Raw genomic sequence first — 21,683 nt, forward strand, 5'->3', positions numbered from 1 at the left:
ATATATATGTGTGTGTGTGTATGAAATAAATATGTGTATATATGTGTGTGTATATATGTTGTTTGTTAGGTGCCATTGAGTTAGTTCCAACTGGTAGTGACCCTAAGTACAACAGAACAAAATATTGCCTGCTCCTGCGCCATTCTCACAATCATTGCTATGTTTGAGCCCATTGTTGTAGCCACTGTGTCAGTCCATCTCATGGAGCATCTTCCTCTTTTTCACTGACCCTCTGCTTTACCAGGTATGAAGTCCTTCTTCAGAGACTGATCCCTCCTGATAACATGTCCATAGTACATGAGACAAAGTCTCACCATCCTTGCTTCTAAGGAGAATTCTGGCTGTATTCTTCGAAGACATACCGATACATCCAATTCAAATCCAATACCACAGAATTAATCTATCTAGCTTTCTTCCTTTCCTTATCTGTAACTTTTTCTTAAGCATGCATTTTAAAGGCCTTCAGTCCACATTGCTAACTTGCTCTCCAGAGAGACCATACAATTTTACATTCCCCACCAGCATTGTGTGAAAGAGATCATTTTCCTGAGCCCTCACCAATAATGGATAAATTCTGCTTAAAAAAACTTCTTTTTACAAAGCTATTTCACCAAAGAGGACATTCAAATGGCCACCAAACACATGAAAAGATACTCAGCTTCATAAGAGAGATGCAAATCAAAACCACAATGAGATACCTTTTTACTCTCACTAGAATGGCCAAAAAAAAAAAAAAAATAACAAATGTCGGCGAGGATGTGGGGTAATTAGAATCCTATCCATTGCTTATAGAATGCAAAATGATCAGTCATTGTGGAATACAGTGTGGCAGTTCCTCAAAAAACTAAAAATAGAACTACCATATGGCCAAACAATTTTACTCCTAGACATATATCTGAAAGATTTGAAAACAGGGGCTTGTACATCAGTGTTCACTGCAGCACTATTCACAGTACCCAAAAGGTGGATACAACCTAAATGCCCATCAACAGATGAATAGATAAACAAAGTGTGGTGCATACGTAAAGTGGAATAGTACTCATCCTGTAAGAGAAATGAAGTCTTGATACATGCTACATTATGGATGGAGCTTGAAGACTTTTTGCTGAGTGAAATAAATCAGTCACAAATGGACAAATACTGTATGACATCATTTACATAAAAAGATAAGAACAGGTAAATGTATAGAGACCAAAGTCTTGTATGGTTACCAGGAGTGGGAGAAAGGGGTTATTGCTTATGACGTACTGAGTTTCAGTTCAAGGAGATGGAAAAATCACGTTGATTAAGGGTAGGGTTGCACAGTCAATAACTGTAAGTGAGGTCAATGAATTATATACCTGTAAAAAGTTGAATTGGCAAAAGTTGTGTGATAGATAGATATATTTACAACAACAAGAAAGTGTAACTGCTGAGGCTGCTTACGTACAACCAGACACCTCAAGGGATTTGGTTCCTTGGTTTAGAGGCTTAAAATCATGGTTTCATGGGACATCCCAGTTAATTGGCCTAATAACGCTTTTAGTGCCTCTATTCTACCTCCTAGTTCTTTACATAGTGCCTGAGGCCTTAAAATCTTGCAAGCAACTATCCAATGCAGTTGGTCTCTATTCGCCTGGAGCAACAGAGGAAGAATGAGAGTCAGGAATAAAAAAGGTAATGGAATGTGTGGCTAATTGCCTCTAGCAACAAGCATCATTTGGCATGAGACCGGAAGAACTGAATGGTGCCTGGCCACCATTACTGAACATTTTGATCGAAGATTCTGTAGAAGAATTCTGATCAAAAGAGAGAAAAAGTAGAACAGAATTTAAAATTCTCATGAAGTCCAGTCTTTCTGGACCCATAAAGACTGGGCAAACCCCTGAAGCCATTGCCCTGAGATAACCTTTAAAACCTAAACCAAAAATATCCATCAAACAATAGTTTAGCTTACTTAGTAAAGAAAGTCTGCCTCGAGCACTATGTTCTTTCAAGATCTATCTATGTGGGATCAAACTGAGATCAGAAACTTGAAAGATTAGATAGGACTCCTAGGGAGCATTGAGTTTAGGTAAATGAGGGAGGAACAACTCAGAAAAGGAGGGTGAGAATGATTACAAAACTTGAAGAATGTAATCAGTGTCACTGAATTGTACATGCAGAAGCTGTTGAATTGGTATATGGTCTGCTGTGTATATTCTCAACAATGACAACAAAAATAAAAAAATTATTGAAAAAACTTTTTATATGAGTAAAAGGACCATTTGAAATTACTTTTCTTTGACTACTACAGTATCTGAACCTACCCCCAGTCCCCACACACGTCATTTACCCATTTACATTTATTTCGAGACTAAGTCAAAATTTTTCTTTGGTCCAACCTGCCTCCAGTCCACCTTAGTGACTACAGGCCCTCAAGCCTAAGAAGCATTTGTGGATTAAAACAGAAATTTGGAGAAGTATGCAAATTATAAACTAAAAGATAATCTTACAATACTTTAAGTGTTTAGGAAAAGACAGCAGAAACCTCTTCTAGAAGATGGTGAATATCTTTAGTATTCTGTGTGTTGTGAATTCCCAAAGGGATATGGTAAACTGGCTCTGGACCTAGGCTATTGAGGGAAAATATAACCCTGATGGCCTCTCCAAAATGAGTTTGTGAAGAATAAAAGAATTAGATATAAGAGGAAAAAAAAGAATTGGGTAGAAGAATCCGGGATACTCTAATGGAGAACAGTGGGGATCAGGGAACATTATATCAGAAAACTTCTGATAGTTGCAGCCATTCTGGACACCCAGTTGGAGTCACTTAGTCAAATCAAGTGTATGTACAACCTATGACGCATCAACTCTGTTCCCAGTTATGCCCTTCAAAGAAATTCTTTCGTGGATCACTAAGAAGACATACTAGAGGATGTTCATTACAGTGTGTGAGTGTTGAGTTTTGTTTGTTTTGATGTGGCAAGGAACAGCAGAAAGTATGAAATTTCAATAAATATGTAATAAGTGGTGGATGAACCACCTTTGAGCAGTATGCAGCAATTAAAACAACGGACCAGATACACACTGAGCAATATAGATGGATGCTGAGAACTCAGTGCTAAGTGAAAAAAGTAAGAAATGAGCTTAATGATACAATATCATTTACATAAATTAAAAATACATATACACAAAACAAAGATGTATTTTAACAAGAACACAAATAAAATATCTACATTAAATGAGTTAAAATGTCTGCCTATGAAAGAATAGAGAAAGGAATTGCTGAACAGGAAATGTCTTAGTTATCTAGTGTGCTATAATTTTTTCTGTCACAGTTTAGGAGGCTAGAAGTCCAAATTCAGGGCACCAGCTCCAGGGGAAGTCTTTCTCTCTCTGTAGGCTCTGGGGGAAGGTCATGCCAGTCAAGGAGCTTCTCAGCACAGGGACCCTGCGTCCAAAGGACACACTATTCTCCTGGTTCTTATTCCTTGCTCGTATGAGGTCCCTATGTCTCTGCTTGCTTCTGTCTTTTATATCTCAAAAGAGATCGATTTAAGACACAACCTAATCTAGTAGATTGAGTCCTGCCTCATTAACATAACTGCCTCTAATCCTACCTCATTAACATCATAGAGGCAGGATTTACATCATATAGGAAAATCACATCAGATGACAAAATGATGGACAACTACACAACACTGGGAATCATGGACTAGCCAAGTTGATACACATTTTTTGGGGGGGCATAATTTCATCCATAATGGGGAATAAACAGGATATACAGAGGAAAAAAAAAAGCAACCTAGAGGGTCCTTGCATGGTTGAGTGATGATAATGTAAGGAGGGAGGGAGGGAAGAAGGAAGGAAGGAAAGGCGGAGAAGGGAGGAAAGAGGAAAAAAGAAAGTGACTGACAAACTCTGACCAGTAGATAAACCTGCGGTTCCCCTAATCACAGGGATTTTGCATATGCTGTTCCCTGTGCTAGAAATTCTAACCACCTCACCTCTACACCACCACCGCCCTGCCCAGTTAACTTCTATTTCCTTCAGATCTCAGCTCAATTGTCAATTTTCAGGAGAAGCTTTCTATAACCTTCCTGACCAGACAATTTAGCCCTATTATGATATTCTATAGCACCAGGTACTCACTCCTTTGTGACACTAATTACAATTAAATCATTGTAAATGTATGCCTGTTTGCGTGGTTCTTTGATTAATGTGTTTCCCACTAGTAGACCATAAGCTCAACAAGTGCAGGAATGCCGTCATGTGCTTTTTCTCAGCACTTGGCACGGTGGCTAGAGTAAATGCTCAATTAATATTTCTTGAATAAATGAATGAGTTAAAAGATAAATGAATGTACTGAGAAAGATAAAGAGATTCAAAGTGGAAGAGCTGTGCAAATATCCTCAAAGAAGTATCAGAAAGAAGGAAGGATTATTTCTCAAGTTTACCACACCTTTCTTGTGCCAGGTGCTTCGTATGCTTTACCTCATTCACAGTTTTTTCCAGTGGCCATTGAGTCAATTCTGACTCAAAGTGATCCGAATGTGTCAGAGTAGGACTGTGCTCCACTGGGTTCTTAATGACTGGTTTTTCTGAAGTAGAGTAACAGGGCTTTCTTCCAAGGTACCCCTGGGTAGAATTGAACCTCCAACCTTTTGGTTAGTAGCCAAGCATATTAAACATTTGCATCAGTAGGCATTATTATCCCCAGTTTTAAAATGAGTAAAATTTAACTGATGAGATGAATCCTAAGTATGGACCCATCTTACTCCATTGGATTATTGTAAGTTTTAATTGTGGTTCCTCCAGGTATTTTTGGTTACCTATTTTGTTGACAAACTCAGCTCTTTTCTCCAGAATTTAGAGCAGTCACTCAAGGGGTAGGGGGGTGTGTGCCTATGGTTCCAAAACCCTGCCAGGGGAATTATTTTAAACCTATCATAACCCTGTAATGTCCTGTGTTCTAAAATTGCCTCTTGACCACCTCCATAAAAACTTCTTTTTCTCTTGTCCTGGGAGATTGAAAAATGATTTGTGTTTGAATTCTCAGTGTTGACCCAGGTCCAAACAAAAGATGCTTAACAATGTCTTTGAATCTACCTCTGGTTTTAAAATAAGTCCACAAATTCTTTGATACTCCTCGTTTCAAGAGGTGAAGCCTCTTAAGTGCAGTTTGGATTAAGTGACTCACTTCTAACTGAATAGCAGAAATGACAACTTCCAAGACTATATCTTAAAAAGGATTAGAGCTTAGATGTATCCTGATAGGAAAAAAAAATGTAGAACAGAACTTCAAATTCTCCAAGAATCCAGGCTTACAGGACCCATTGAGACTGGAGGAATCCCCGTGACTACTGCCCTGGGGTTCTCTTTAAACCTTGAACCAAAACTATTTCCTGAAGTCACCTTTTAACTAAATAGCAGGTTAGATCAAAAAGTTAAGAATGTCATCCCTGAGTACTACACTTTTTTAAAATATATATGAGACCAAAATGATACAAAAGTTACTCTAATGCACGGATGAGAAGCTCGGGGGACAGTGAGACTAAGTCAATAGGAATGGAACAATTAGATCGGAAATAATGAGAATGTTGATACAACGTGAAGAATATAACCAATGTCACTGAGCACTTAAGCACTGCACCACCAGGGTTTCCTCACCAACAATACAATAAAATATTTTTTAAAAATGCTCTGGCACTGTAAAAATGGCGTGGGGCGGCATCTAACCTCCTTTAATGTCACAAGGAGGAAGGAGAATCAAAATCAACAGCCCAAGGTTGATTCCTATGAAGCGGGGAGTGAGATGTGGCCTTCACCCTCCAACGCTTTTACCAATTCTGACAACAGCTGTCCCTTCCACGGCACTCTACTTCTCTGCTGGGTTTGATAATTCATTGCAATGGTCACACAGAATTCACAGACAATACTCATGATTATGGGGTTTATTACGGAAGTAACAGGTTATAATTCAGGTTGAGGAACACACAGGGTATAGTTCTTCCATCAGGACAACCTCTTCCCAGCTGTGCTCATAGACACACCTCTCTGGCCCACAACCTCTCCCCTGGCCAAGCAACTATCACAAAGCTTTTAGCTCTGCCAATAAGTGCTCAGATGTGCTATACTCCACCAGCCAGCCTCCTGGCCAAAGGCACTCAGCTTTCTTGCTCTGTGGGCTGGGCTAGGAAGCACACCACTCCTTCTCCTGCTGTCATATCTGCTTCTGGAGCTCTCTCTTTTTCTCTCTGTCACCTGTTCCAGGAGCTTCTCAGCACAGGGATCCCAGGTTCAAAGGACATGTTCTCTGCTCCTGTTTTCCTGATGGTGGTGGGATATTCTCTTTCCTATCTCTCAGATGGCTCATTTCAAGCCCAGAAGGGTGGCAAAACTGACCAATCTCTTTGGTGGTCCACAATTACCCTATCTTCACAGTCTTGCCCAATCACCTGGGTGGGAGTTACAAGACTGAGGTGAGAAAGGCCACACAAAAGCGATCCATCCCACTGAGGCACTTTCTCCTTGTCAACTCACTGTGGGGGACGCCAGTGCTATATCATGAGAACACTCAAGCCGTTCTATGGTGAGGTGCACATAGTGAGAAACAGGCTTCCTGCCAATAGCCAGCAAGGGACTGAGGACTTGGAAACAGTCACGTGAATGAGTTATCTTGGAAATGAATCCTCAAGCTTCAGTAAGTCTTCAGTTGACTGGTCAACACCTAGACTTCAAACTCCAGCTCCAGAAAGCCACTCTCAAAACCGAGACTCTCAGAAACTACTTGAAATAATGAACGTTTATTAGTGCTTTTAGCTGCTAAGTTTTGGGGAAATTTGTTATACATATTTAAAAAGAAAAAGAAAACAACATTGCTGTTAGTCTATGCTGACTCATAGCAACCCTATAGGACAAAGTAGAATGGCCCCGAAGAGTTTCCAAGGAGTGACTAGTGAATTCAGACTGCTGAACTTTTTGGTTAGCAAGTTCTTAACCACTGCAGCACCAGGGCTCCAATTTTTTTTTTTTAATGATTTTTATTGTGCTTTAAGTGAAAGTTTACAAATCAAGTCAGTCTCTCACACAAAAACCCATACAAAACTTGCTACATACTCCCAATTATTTCCCCCCTGCCATGAGACAGCCTGCTCCCTCCTTCCACTCTCTCTTTTTGTGAACATTTTGCCAGCTTCTAAGTCCCTCTACCCTCGCATCTCCCCTCCAGGCAGGAGGTGCCAGCATTGTCTCAAGTGTCCACCTGAACCAAGTAGCTCACGCCTCACCAGCATCCCTTTCCAACCCATTGTCCAGTCCAACCCATGTCTGATGAGCTGGCTTCAGGGATGGATGGGTCCTGTAGTCTGGGGGCCATGATCACTGGGGTCCTTCCAGTCTCAGTCAGTCCATTAGGTCTGGTCTTTTTATGAGAATTTGGGGTCTGCATCCCACTGTTCTCCTGCTCCCTCAGGGGTTCTCTGTTGTGTTCCCTGTCAGGGCAGTCATCGGTTGTGGTCAAGCACCATCTAGTTCTTCTGGTCTCAGGATGATGTAGTTTCTGATTCATGTAGCCCTTTCTGTCTCTTGGGCTCATTATTTTCTTGTGTTCTTGGTGTTCTTCATTCGCCTTTGACCCAGGTGGGTTGAGACTCATTGATGCATCTTAAGTGGCCACTTGCTAGCATTTAAGACCCCAGACGCCACTCTTCAAAGTGGAATGCAGAATGTTTTCTTAATAGATTTTATTATGCCAATTGACTTAATGTCCCCTGAAACCATGGTCGCCAGACCCCTGCCCTGGCTATGCTGGCCTTCAAAGCATTCAGTTTATTCAGGAAACTTCTTTGCTTTTGGTTTAGTCCAAATGTGCTGACCTCCCCTGTATTGTGTGCTGTCTTTCCCTTCACCTAAAGTAGTTCTTATCTACTAATTAGTGAATACCCCTCTCCCACCTTCCCTCCCTCCCCCCATCTCGTAACCATGAAAGAATATTTTCTTTTCAGTTTAAACTATTTCTCAAGATCTTATAATAGTGGTCTTATAAACTATTTGTCTTTTGCAACTGACTCAGCATAATGCCTTCCAGGTTTCCCCATGTTATGAAATGTTTCACAGATTCATCACTGTTCTTTACCGACGCGTAGTATTCCATTGTGTGAATATACGGTAATTTATTTATCCATTCCATTCTTTGATGGGCACCTTGGTTGCTTCCATCTTTTTGCTATTATAAACGGTGCTGCAGTAAACATGGGTGTGCATATATCTGCTTGTGTAAAGGCTCTTATTTCTCTAGGACATATTCCGAAGAGTGGGATTGCTGGGTCGTATGGTAGTCCTAGCTCTAGCTTATTAAGGAAGCACCAAATCGATTTCCAAAGTGGTTGTACATTCCCACCAGCAGTGTATAAGTGTTCCAATCTCTCCGCAGCCTCTCCAACATTTATTATTTTGTGTGTTTTGGATTAGTGCCAGCCTTGTTGGAGTGAGATGGAATCTCACTGTAGTTTTGATTTGCATCTCTCTAATGGCTAATGATTGAGAGCATTTCCTCATGTATCTGTTAGCTACCTGAATGTCTTCTTTAGTGAAGTGCCTGTTCATATCCTTAGCCCATTTTTTAATTGGGTTGTGTGTCTTTTTCTGGTTGAGTTTTAGCAGAGTCATGTAGATTTTAGAGATCAGGCACTGGTCGGAGAAGTCATAGTTGAAAATTTTTTCCCAATCTGTAGGTGGTCTTTTTACTCTTTTGGTGAAGTCTTTAGATGAGCATAGGTGTTTGATTTTTAGGAGTTCCCAGTTATCTGGCTTCTCTTCAGCATTTTTAGTAATGTTTTGTATTCTCTTTATGCCTTGTATTAGGGCTCCTAATGTTGTCTCTATTCTTTGTTCCATGATCTTTATGGTGTAGATTTTGCTTAGGTCTTTGATCCATTTTCAGTTAGTTTTTGTGCATGGTGTGAGGTATGGGTCCTGTTTCATTTTTTTGCAAATGGATATCCAGTTATGCCAGCACCAGTTGTTAAAAAGACTATCTTTTCCCCAATTAACTGACACTTGGCCTTTGTTAAATATCAGTTGCTCATATGTGGATGGATTTATATCTGGATTCTCAATTCTGTTCCATTGGTCTATGTGTCTATTGTTGTACCAGTACCAGGCTGTTTTGACTGTGGCAGTATAATAGGATCTAAAATCAGGTAGGGTGAGACCTCCCACTTTGTTCTTTGTTTAGTAATGCTTTACTTATCCGGGGCTTCTTTCCCTTCTATATGAAGTTGGTGATTTGTTTCTCCATTTCATTAAAAAATGTCGTTGGAATTTGGATTGCAAGTGCATTGTATATATAGATGGCTTTTGGTAGAATAGACATTTTTACTATGTTAAGTCTTCCTATCCATGAGCAAGGTATGTTTTTCCACATTTGTAGGTCCCTTTTGGTTTCTGGCAGTAGAACGTTATAGTTTTCTTTGTATAGGTCTTCTATATCCTTGATAAGGTTTATTCGTAAGTATTTTATCTTCTTGGGGGCTACTGTGAATGGTATTGATTTGGTAATTTCCTCTTCAATGTTATTTTTGTTGATGTAGAGGAACCCAGCTGATTTTTGTATGTTTATCTTGGAACCTGATACTCTGCTGAACTCTTCTATTAGTTTCAGTAGTTTTCTTGAGGATTCCTTAGGGTTTTCTGTGTATAAGATCATGTCGTCTGCAAATAGAGATAATTTCACTCCTTCCTTGCCAATCTGGACGCACTTTATTTCTTTATCTAGCCTAATTGCTCTGGCTAGGACCTCCAGCCCAGTGTTGAATAAGAGCAGTGATAAAGGGCATCCTTGTCTGGTTCCCGTTCTCAGGGGAAATGCTTTCAGGCTCTCTCCATTTAGGAAGATGTTGGTTGTTGGCTTTGTATAGATGCCCTTTATTATGTTGAGGAATTTTCCTTCTATTTGTATTTTGCTGAGAGTTTTTATCATGAACACGTGTTGGACTTTGTCAAATGCCTTTTCTGCGTCAATCGATAAAATCATGTGATTCTTGTGTTGTGGTGGATTACATTAATTGTTTTTCTAATGTTGAACCATCCTTGCATACCGGGTATGGTGGATTATTTTTTTGATATGTTGTTGAATTCTATTGGCTAGAATTTTGATGAGGATTTTTGCATCTATGTTCAGGAGGGATATAGGTCTGTAATTTTCTTTTTTGTTGTTGTCTTTAGCTGGTTTTGGTATCAGGCTTATGCTGGCTTCATAGAATGAGTTAGGTAGTATTCCGTCCTTTTCTATGCTTTGAAATACCTTCTGTAGTAGTGGTGTTAACTTCTGTCTGAAAGTTTGGTAGAGCTCTGCAGTGAAGCCCTCAGGGCCAGGTTTTTTTTTTTTTTTTTTTTGGGAGTTTTTGGATTACCTTTTCAATCTCTTTTTTTGTTATGGGTTTATTTAGTTGTTCTACTTCTGTTTGTGTTAGTTTAGGTAGGTAGTGTGTTTCTAGGAATTCATTTCTTGTAGGTTTTCAAATTTGTTAAAGTACAATTTCTCTTAGTAATCGGATATGATTCTTTTAATTTCAGTTGGGTCTGTTGTGATATGGCCCATCTCACTTCTTATTTGCGTTATTTGTTTCTTTTCCCGTATTTCTTTAGTTAGTCTGGCCAATGGTTTATCAATTTTGTTAATTTTTTCAAAGAAGCAGCTTTTGGCTTTGTTAACTCTTTCATTGGTTTTTCTGTTCTCTAATTCATTTAATCCTGCTCTAACTTTTATTATTTGTTTTCTTCTGGTGCCTGACGGTTTCTTTTGTTGCTCTCTTTCTATTTGTTCAAGTTGTAGGGATAGTTCTCTGATTTTGGCTCTTTCTTCATGTGTGTGTGTATTTGTTGATATAAATTGACCTCTGAGCACTGCTTTCGCTGTCTCCCAAAGGTTTTGATAGGAAGTGTTTTCAGTCTAGTTGAATTCTATGAATTTCTTTATTCCCTCCTTAATGTCTTCTATAACCCAGTCTTTTTTGAGCAGGGTGTTGTTCAGTTTCCATGTATGTGGTTTCTTTTCCCTGGTTTTTCTGTTATTGATTTCTACTTTTATGGCCTTAAGGTCAGAGAAGATGCTTTGTAATATTTCGATGTTTTGAATTCTGCAAAGGCTTGTTTTATGACCTAATATGTGATCTATTCTAGAGAATGTTCCATGTGCACTAGAAAAGAAAGTATACTTTGCAGCCGTTGGGTGGAGTGTTCTGTATAAGTCTATAAGGTCAAATTGGTTGATTGTAGCACTTAGATCTTCCGTGTCTCTTTTGAGCTTCTAACTGGATGTCCTATCCTTCACCGAAAGTGGTGTGTTGAAGTCTCCTACTAGAATTGTGGCGGTGTCTATCTCACTTTTCAATTCTGTTAAAGTTTGTTTTATGAATCTTGCAGCCCTATCATTGGGCGCATAAATATTTAATATGGTTATATCTTCCTGGTAAATCGTCCCTTTAATCATCATGTTGTGTCCTTCTTTATCCTTTGTGGTAGATTTAACTCGAAAGTCTATTTTTTCAGAAATTAATATTGCCACTCCGGCTCTTTCTTGATTGTTGTTTGCTTGATATATTTTTCCCAATTCTTTGAGTTTTAACTTATTTGTGTCTCTAAGTCTAAGGTGTGTCTCTTGTAGGCAGCATATAGACAGGTCGTGTTTTTTAATCCAGTCTGTGACTCTCTGTCTCTTTATTGGTGCATTTAGTCCATTTACATTCAGCGTAATTGTAGATAAGTATGAGTTTAGTGCTGTAATTTTGATGCCTTTTTTTGTGCGTTGTTGACAATTTCATTTTTGTACTTACTTTTTTGTGCTGAGAAGTTTTTCTTTGTAGGATATGTGTTCCTCCTTTTCATAGTAGTTGAATTAATTTTTGCTGAGTCATTATGGTTATCTTGGTTTTTATTTTGAAGTATAGAATTGTTAGACCTCTTTGTGGTTACCTTAATATTTACCCCTATTTGACTAAGTAAAAACCTAATTTGTGTCACCCTATATCACCTTGGTTTCCTCTCCGTATATAAAACCTATGCCTCTGGTATTTAGTCCCTCTTTTTTGACTATTGTAATCTTTTACATACTGACATCAATGATCCCTTGTTCTGAGGGCTCCAATTTTTTATATAGCAAATAGGTAACTAATATGCCTACTGAACTATCTGACACGCTACATGTTACATTACTTTTAAAGCCTAGCTGGTTTGGGGACTTTTCTTTGACTTAGCCTCCTTCCCCAACTTCCATTTTTTGCCACCTCTGGAAACCATCAGTCCCCCTCTTTTTTTCCTAGGTGTTAAAAAGTCTTACAAAGGAAAGTAGATCACAAAGGGCAAATATTGTATGACATCACTTACATGAAATATCTAGAATAGGCACATGTATAGAGATCAAAGTTTATTAATGGTTACCACTCCTGTGGGAGGGTGTAGGAAAGGGGAAGTCATTGTTTCTATTTATGGTGATGGAAATTTGGCAATGGATATTGGTGGTGCTTGCAAAATATGATTAATGTAATTGATATCACTAAATTGTACATGTGAAAAATGCTAAATTGGCATATTTTGGATTGTATACGTATTTACCAAAAAAAAAAAAAAAAAGTCTTACACAGGATATCGAAAAGTTCCATTGCTGATTGTGGGCCCAAGAAGAGATTCTTTATGGTTAGATCTTCTTGGAGTAACAAATGTTTTGGATCAACCAGACCGTTTCATAAATCTCAGAGATACCCACTTATTTAATTTATTTAACTTATGTTGTGTAGAACCAGTTATTCACCCAAATAGATTTTAATAGAATCAGTAGCATCAGATTAGAGAAGAGGAGCAACCAGCAACACAAATGCCACCCAAGCAGGTCTTCAGAGTGTATGTGGATTAGCCTATGAACAGAAGTATTTCCAAACTTGTAATCAGAGGAAGGACTTGAGCTTTGGTCATGGGTGGAGTGGAGAATGTTAGAATTAGCAGGGGTGGCATTGTGGGAGCTTTGAGGGTGATATATATGCTACTTATAAAATTTTTTTTTTTTTTGGATATTAGTTTCATTCTGTATTCTTCTTCCTGCTCAGTTATACCTCCCAGCAGCTTTAGAATAGAGACCTAGAAACAATAAGTCCTTGTTTCACAGAATAGGCTTTGAAAGAGAGCTCCTGGCAGAGTCTGGTACAGAGAGGCGGGTGAGGAACTAGTGCTGCCCAAGGGACTATCAGAAACTGTGCATGACTTTGTGTGTGGGACCTACTTCCCCTTCCCTAGAGGTTTTGAAAGGCAATGAATACTTTAAGAATGGCTCTGAACAGCCCACGCAAATAAACAAAGAGGAAATGTCAAGTCTTAGAAGTTTACTTTATCAACAAAAATCCTATATAGAGAAGACTATATATCACAACCCTAGGAAAATCCCTTTTTAATTTTTTCCTCATATTGCAGAGTAGGAAAGGAGTTTAAGACATTTTGTCTCTTTTGCTGAAAACCACTCCCATTAGTGGGACTGGCATCTTGTTAAATTTCCCACGTGGTTTAAACACAGATTTGGCTACACTACAATATCAAATCCTTGGAGTCATCAAGTTTAAAACGGTGGTAATATTTTCCTCATAAGATTGCTACGGGGAAAAAATGAGATAACTTATTTTAAGGGAAACAAAAATTGCTCAATAAGTGGTAGCTGTCTTAGGCGGGGGTCCCCCAAATTTGACCCTGAGTCAAGGATTTGAGTGCAAGTGGTTTATTTTGAAGGTGAGTCCAGTAATAGGAGGGTGGCCAAGTGAGGCTGAGAAGAGGACACCAATACGAATGTTCTGATGAGTCGGTTAACTCTGCAGGTGGGGTGCCATCCTTCTGGGGACCTCTGGAAGACAATGTGAAAGATGCCTCAGGGTTGTCCTACCTCTGGAGCATACAAGAGGATCTGGAGCCCAAATTGGGCTCAATAGTGGATTGAGTGAATGGAAGATGACACAAAGCTGAACACGACAGAATTTAGAAACCAGTAAGATTAAAATAGCACTTCTAAGTTTGGGCTCAAACAACCAATTGTTCAAATTCAAGACAGGAGAGATTTAGCTTGGCAACAATTGCTTTAAAATGATCCAGAGATTTTAGTTGGTTATAAACTTAAAATGAGCCAAGAATATGATATAGTTCCTAAAAAAGCTAACACATGCTTGGGCTGTGTTAATAAAGAAGAGGAAGTAGAGCCACCAGGAGAATACTTTTTATTTTCTTCGTCTGAGAGTAAGGACAAACTGGGAAGGAGGAAGACACAACAACAATTAGAGGGAAAGAGAGTCATTAGAAAAAATGTTTAAGGATGGAAAAGATTTGAATATGTTTATAAGTTGAGGGGAAGGATTAGTTAGAGTGGGAGCAGGTGAGGGAAAGAACCCACCAGAGAGTAGGGATAATTAATGATACAAGAGTATGATGAAATTGGGAGGAGTTAGGGAATGTTGGAGTGACCATAGATATATTGATATGTTTGGGAAGGAATTCAGGCATTTGGGAAGAGCACAAGCTGATGTTTTCAATTTGCTTGATGAAGTAATACTCCATGGGGACAGACTCTTAGCTGTTCCTGAGAGTGTGCTTGGAAGGAGAAAGAGCTAAGTGTTAGAGAGGCTGGAAGGGAGGTGGAAGGGGAGTCCTAGAAAGAATGAGATTCTTGGTCTTTGAGGTGGGATCCAGAAATTGGCTAGTCTCTTCTCAGCCTCATAAGACCAAAATCCATTGTGCCTCTCCATGCTTTTTCCACCTCACTCAGGACTGCAAGGCCAGCCCATGTCAGAGGAAAGAGCCATGTGAGAATGAGAGTTTTTTTTTTTTTTTTAAATAACCTAAAGTGGAATACTTAAATTTATTTAGGAAAAAAATCTTCCTGTTAAAATTAATGACTTTGGTAGAATTCTTAAGTGGCAGTAGAATTTACACAGAAGTTACTGACCATCTGCATCAAATAAGACTCCGACTCATGGTGACCCCATATGTGTCAGAGTAGAACTGTACTCCATAGGGTTTTGAATGGCTGATTTTTCAGAAGTAGATCAGCAGGCCTTTCTTCCAAGGTGCTGCCAGCCTTTCAGAAAGCAGCTGAGCTTGTTAACCCATTTGCACCACCAGGGCCTCCTTTAGTTAGCTAGTTGTTAGGTGTCATCGAGTAGGTTTTGATTTATAGTGACCCTATGTAAAACAGAATGAAACGTTGCCCAGTGCCATCCTCACAATTGTTGCTATGTTTGAGCCTATTGTTGCAGCTACTGTGTGCAGCATCTCGTTGAGGCATTTCCTCTTTTTCGCTGACCCTCTACCTTACCAAGCATGATGGCCTTCTCCAGGGACTGGTCCTTCTTGATAACGTGTCCAAAGAGACTACTTACACAAAGTGAATTGTTATAAAATACTGAAATGCAGATGAGTCTCACTGATGTAATGCTTTATTAGACAATGATTAGAATTAAGGCAAAAATGTTTCAAAATAAAAGTCATGTGATATACATTTACCAAAAACAAAACAAAACAGTAGCTGCTGAGACTGCTTATGTACAACTGAAAACTGCATGGAATTTGGTTCCTTGTTTTGGAAGTTTAAGGTCATGGTTTCATGGGACATCCCAGTTAGTTGGCCTAATAATGTATTTAGTGCCTCTATTCTACCTCCTGAAGGAGCCCTGGTGGCACAATGGTTAAGCACTTGGCTGCTAACTGAAAAGTCAAAGGTTCAAACCCATGAACAGTTCCATGAGAGAAAAGACCTGGTGATCTAGTCCTGTAAAGATCATAGCCTAGCAAACCCTATGGGGCAGTTCTACTCTGTTCTCTAGGGTTGCTGTGACTTGAAAATTGACTCAACAGCACATAATAACAACAAATTCTACCTCCTAGTTCATTGCATACTATAGTGTTGCTATGAGTCAGAATCAACTCAATGCCAATGAGTTTGGTTTTTTTTTGGTTCGTTCGTTGGATAGTTGGATAAGCTTCCAAGCAGCCATCTGAGGCATGACAATTGGTATTTATTCACCTGGAGCAACAGAAGAAAAAGGAGATTCAGGAATAGGAGGAGGTAATGGAATATGTGGCTAATTGCCTCCATGAAAACTGCCTCCTTTGTCATGAGACCAGAACTGGATGGTGCCTGGCTACCATCACTGAACATTTCGATTATAGATTCTATAGAAGAATCCTGATCAAAAGGGAGAAAATGTAGAACAGAATTTCAAATTCACATGGAATTCTGTCTTTCTAGAGCCATAAAAGCTAGATGAACCCCTGAAACTATTGTCCTAAGACAGTCTCTAAAACTTAAACCAAAAACATCCCCTGAAGTCTTCTTAAAAGCAAATAGTTTAGCTTAACTTGTAAAAGATGCCCGCCTTGAGCATTATGCTTTTTAAGAAGTACCTATATGGGATCAAAGTAACAACAGCAATTCAAAAGATTAGATAGGAACCTTAAGGGGCTGTGAGTTTATGCTAACAGAGGAAGAACAATTCAGGAGAGGAAGGTGAGAGTGGTTGCACAACTTAAAGAATGTAATCAATGTCATTGAATTGTACATGTAGAAACTGTTAAGTTGCTATATGCTTTGCTGTGTATATTCTCAACAACAACAACAACAAAAACAATTATAGATTTCTGAGTGCAGGAAGGATCTTGAAAGCTCATTCACCATTCCACAAATTGCCCTGAGTGCCCACAGAAGGCCAGGCCAGAGCTGGGCATCAGGTAAAAGGATAAGCTTTTCTCTGCCTTCAAGGCTTTATGGCTGTTACCTGATTTGGGTCCCTGCCCTGGAGCAGCTGAGCCAATGAAATATACTCCAAGTCAGAAAGAGAAAGTTTATTAGGAGGTGACACCAACAGAGGAGCCCCAACAGCAACGCAGGCTGTGCTTCATGGAGTCCCCCAAAAGCAATTTTTACATCAGAGCTTAGGTATCATTTTGGCAAGGATTACCTAATGTTTTTAAGCACATAGCCCACAGATGGTCATATACATCACAAAACAACTACAAAAACTATTAAACTAAAGATATGCATGTTGGACATCTGGACGCTAATCTGCATGTTTGTAACAGGCTGAAAAAACTTACCTAAGAACCTCTCAGCTAGTGGAACTGGCCTGCCAAGTCCACTTTGACTGAGCTAAGGAGCAAGAAAAAAAGTTGCAGACTAAAAGCACCAGGCAGCCTCCCTAGCTGCTGTCTTGCAGGCTGAAGGCCATTTCTCAAGAGAACAAACAAGAGGAGAGAGACCAAGGCCACAGGAGCCAAGAGGGCTCCGCACCCCTTTGGAAGGAGACAAGTGCAGATGGCGCAATAAAAAAAAAGTTCATAGATTGCTTACAGTATCATTATAGCGTTAGTTATGTCAAGCTCTCAATCACCCATTTTGAAAAGAAGAAAACACATTGCAAGGTATTAGGGTCACACGAACCACAAAAATCAATATCTCTAACAGAAGGGTGGATAGGCAATGTGAAGGGAAGCACAAAATGCAGTAAGGGGATTGGAGAAATCCAGTCCTCTTTGAGAGGCGCCAGACTTCCCTAAGGCTTTAATAGAAAGCAGTGCCCTGATGGCCAGTGGTGAAGAGCTTGGGTGCTAACCAAAAGGTCAGCAGTTCGAAACCACTAGCCGCTCCTTGGAAGCCCTCTAGGTTTCTATAGGGTCGCTATGAGTCCAAATCAACTGGAGGGCAAGTGCAACGGGAGAGAGTAAAAAAACACTTTAAACTTCCTTTGGTCCTCCCTCTTGGTCTCTTAATCCTCTCTAGGCTCCGCGCGCGCCCTGAGCGCGCACGCTGGGGGTATGACGGCCCAGGGTCGGGAGTCCATCGCCAAAAGGGAGCGCGCTCAGAGACACCCCCACGGAAGTCCCGCCCCCACTTCCGGCGTAGGACGACGGGGCGGGGACGGAGGGAGCTTCCGGCTTGGGAAGCGTAGCGGTGGAAGCACGTGTGTTCTTCTCTTGGGTTTCGTGGATTACCTTGTCTGTTTTCCCTGGGTCTGGTGACATTGTCAGATCCTTTCAGGCCTAAGGATGAAGGCGGTAAGTATCTGCAGCAGTCCAGTCCCTGCGGTTTAGGGCCCCGCTGGCTGACAGTCGCTGCTTGGTGTAGCTTTTAGATGTGCTTTTGTCCTGTGTACGCCGCGTTGGCCCAGATTTGGGCTCCCTTGGCCCCTATGGCGCTGTCAGCTTCCCCCTTAGCCCGGGCTCATTCTTAGTCTACTGTGCTCATGCACGGCCGCAGGAGGCCATAGGATGTGAAACTTCAATGTCTTTTCGAGACCATTTTCTGAACCCCTCATTCTACACATGAGAAGTTGGCTTGTGCTCTCAGTTTAGGAGTCATGGGACCCGACACGAGTTTATTTACCTGCTAAAGGGTAAGGAGATACGAAAGCAAGTGATTTACTCTGGTTCTCACAGAAAATTAAAGCTAGCCCCTGGGGTTTGGATTTATGAATTAGGAATAAGCAGCAAGAGTTGGAACCCACAGACCTGAATTCAATTTTGACCTCCTTAGCTTAGAGGTCTTTGGTTAGTCACACAAACTTTCTGAACTTTGGCTTCTTCATAAGTAATGTGAGGATAACAGCAATCATTACTTGATTAGGCTGTTGGAGGTAATGTATTGGAACACTTTGTAGATGGTAAAGCAGCATATATTAGTTGTCGTTGTTAAAGACAGCTAGCATTTTGCTCTGAGTGTGCTAAACTCTGGATGCTCAGCTAACCCTGAATAACCATTCACCACCACTAGGTTTTTTAGGTCAGTGGTTCTTAACCTGTTTTGGGCCTTAGGGCTGTTTTAGCAGTATGGGTTCTGGTCAAGAAGAGTACGGGCTGAATAACTGATGCTCTGATGCCATTTGGTAGGATTAGTGACATAGTTTGATTTCAAATCTTACATGCAAGATCCATGACAGAAAATTATGGAGAGGGTGTGATGAAATTTACATTTCTTTTAACTGGATTTTAAAAATAATTTAAATTTGGGATATACAAAGCTCCTTCTGTTCCTGTTTTCTAGAGAAGAAACAAAAAACAAGTTCCAAGCTTTCGGAAGTTGCTAAAAACAAGTAAAGTCAAACTTGAAAACAAGCTAAAAAATAAGCAGTTTAAACAACAAAGCACTCTCAAGAAATACCGAAAAGAACAGAGGAAGCTGAGGCAAGCTGTGAAAGATGCTGTGTCTAAGAAACCCATCCCATTGGAAGACCCAAAGGAAAAACGACCAGGTAATTGTGAAAGCATTCATGTCCTGTAGTTTCCGTTGATTTGTTCTAAAATGTTCTTCATGGAAATAGCTTTGCTTTCTAGTAATCTCTTTTCTTGCTCCCAGATCTTCCTAAGACTTGGTAAGAATAGTAGTCCTGTATGTTTTATCACAGTCAGTATGAGAAAACATTGTAATATAGTATTCATTGTGAGAAAAAGCTAGCCTTTGCTTAGTTTGTCTTGAAAGCAGATCTGAACATATGATTCGTGGGAAAACAAACTTAGAGTTTAAAAAAAAAAAACACTCATTGCCGTTGAGCCAATTCTTACTCATGGCGACTATAGAACAGAGCAGAACTGCCTCGTAAGGTTTTCAAGGAGCGCCTGGTGGATTTGAACCGCCGACCTTTTGGTTAGTAGCTGTAGCACTTAACCACTATGCCACCAGGGTTTCCAAAATAAACCTGTTGCTGTCCAGTCGATTCCGACTCATAGTGACCCTATAGGACAGGGTAGATCTGCCCCATGGGATTTTCAAGGAGTGGCTGGTAGATTCGAACTGCCAACCTTTTGGTTAGTAGCTGAACTCTTAACCACCGGGCCACCAGGTCTCCGATAAACTTAGAATAGCCGTGTAAATAAATGTTGAACAATGTGCCAGTGCTGCCACTTTCCATTCACTGGCAGTTAGCTAAGGTATGAATACTTTTTTCTGGTGCTTATTTCAGAGTGTTGCCAAGGTGCACCTAGATTTCCAAAGAAAACCTGTTTGCTGTTGAGTCGATTCCAACTTACAGTGACGCTATAGGATAGAGTAGAACTGCCCCATACAATTTCCAAGGAGTGCCTGGTAGATTCGAACTACTGACCTTTTGGTTAGCAGCCATAGCACTTAACCACTATGCCACCAGGGTTTCCAGATTTCTAAATGTATGGTTTTATTTTCTTTTGGAACCTTGAAGTGAAATTGGGCTATGATTTTCTAGGTCATTCCTTTTAAAACTATCCAAGAACTCCAAGTATTCAAAACAGGTAAGAAATGATACATTTTGACTTAGCCCAGTTCTTTTACAACAGTGTTACTGGTACCCTTAAGGAATTTGTATTTGTCTTCATCTCCCTGGGTGGTACAAACAGTTAAGCTCTTGACTACTACCTAAAAGGTTGGCAGTTTGAACCTATCTAGATGCCTCTGAAGAGAAGCCTAGTGATCTGCTTATAAAATTCACAGCCTTGAAAACCCTACAGAGCAGTTCTACTCTGCATACATGGGTGGCTGTGAGTCAGAATCGGCTGGACGGCAACTAACAACACTACTTACTGAACAGCTCTTTATTCAGTCTTCCCATATCCATCTCATTGTCTTAATCTTGACATTTTCAGTTTGAACCTTTGGCAAAATATTATAATGAATAAAAGATCATTGGACAGGAAGTCAGGAAACTGCTTTTCTCTTGATTTTGTTACTTACTGTCAGTGTGCCCTTGGTCAAAGTCAGTTAATTTCCAGGCCCTTCACCTGCAAAAATGGGAGGATTGAGTTAGATGTTTCCTAAACCTCTTCTGTCTAAATTTTAATAGAATTTAAAGAGGATGTGTTAGTAATCATATATGTTTAAAAAAAAAATTCTTTATTTTTATATGTTGGACATCTGCGTGACAGGCAGCTGGATCTAAGCATCTGGCTTAGAGAGAATAGTTTTGGGAATGATCAGCAAGTAGATGGTAATGGAAGCCTTGTTGTTGTTGTGTGCTAGCCAGTTGATTCAAACTCGTAGCCTTGGACTTAGATAAAATCAGGGTGGAGACTAGCATGAGAATTAGAGAAGGACAGAATTTAAGAAGGAATTCCTGGGTGGTGCAAATAGTTACTATGCTGTGGCTACTAACTGAAATGTTGGAGGTTCAAGTCCACCCAGGAGTGCCTCAGAAGAAAGTCCTGGCAGTGTATTTCCAAAAAAATCAGCCGTTGAAAACCTGGTGGAGCACTGTTACATTTTGACACACGTGGGGTCTCCATAAGCTGGAATCATGGTTTTACTGCTTGAGAAACAGATAGAGAAGGAAAAATCTGTGAAGGAGTCTGAGGAGGTGCCAGAGAATTTGGAAGAAGACCAAGAGTGCGCAGTGTCTTAGAAATCAGAAGAAAAGTGTTTCAAGAAAGAAGGAAGCTCTTTATGTTCTCTTGGATATTGGCAGGAGAGTGGTTGAGATAATAGACTATATAATCTAAGTGAGAAAACACATCGGTTGATAGGGAGAAAGTGGAAAGGGTCAGACGATTGAAGGTGTGTATATTTGGTTGAAGAAGTAGTGCAGGGGAAGTAGCTGAATGAAAGTTGGAAGGATAAAATGTGGTATGAGAGTGCGATGAGCCCCTGAGGTTTGGGATATAGCTCTTGGACAAGGTGGCTAAAGTGGAATGAAAGTGAAAGGCACTGGAAATGAGTAGGAGCTAAGGGGCTCAAA

At 40.1% G+C, this 21,683-nt stretch overlaps 1 protein-coding gene across 1 annotated transcript in view; it reads left to right on the plus strand.

Annotated features, from left to right (window-relative positions):
* The first annotated feature begins 17,906 nt into the window (after positions 1–17,906).
* Positions 17,907–21,683, plus strand: part of NOC3L (NOC3 like DNA replication regulator) — a 37,267-nt gene continuing 33,490 nt past the window's right edge. Inside the window, exons 1-2 of the mRNA XM_003409002.4 lie at positions 17,907–18,042; positions 19,028–19,235. Of these exons, the coding sequence (XP_003409050.1) occupies positions 18,034–18,042; positions 19,028–19,235 (217 nt within the window). The 5' untranslated portion in view covers positions 17,907–18,033. The remainder of the gene's footprint in view (positions 18,043–19,027; positions 19,236–21,683) is intronic.

This window comes from Loxodonta africana, chromosome 16, assembly GCF_030014295.1.
Source record: "Loxodonta africana isolate mLoxAfr1 chromosome 16, mLoxAfr1.hap2, whole genome shotgun sequence".
Taxonomy (NCBI): Eukaryota; Metazoa; Chordata; class Mammalia; order Proboscidea; family Elephantidae; genus Loxodonta; species Loxodonta africana.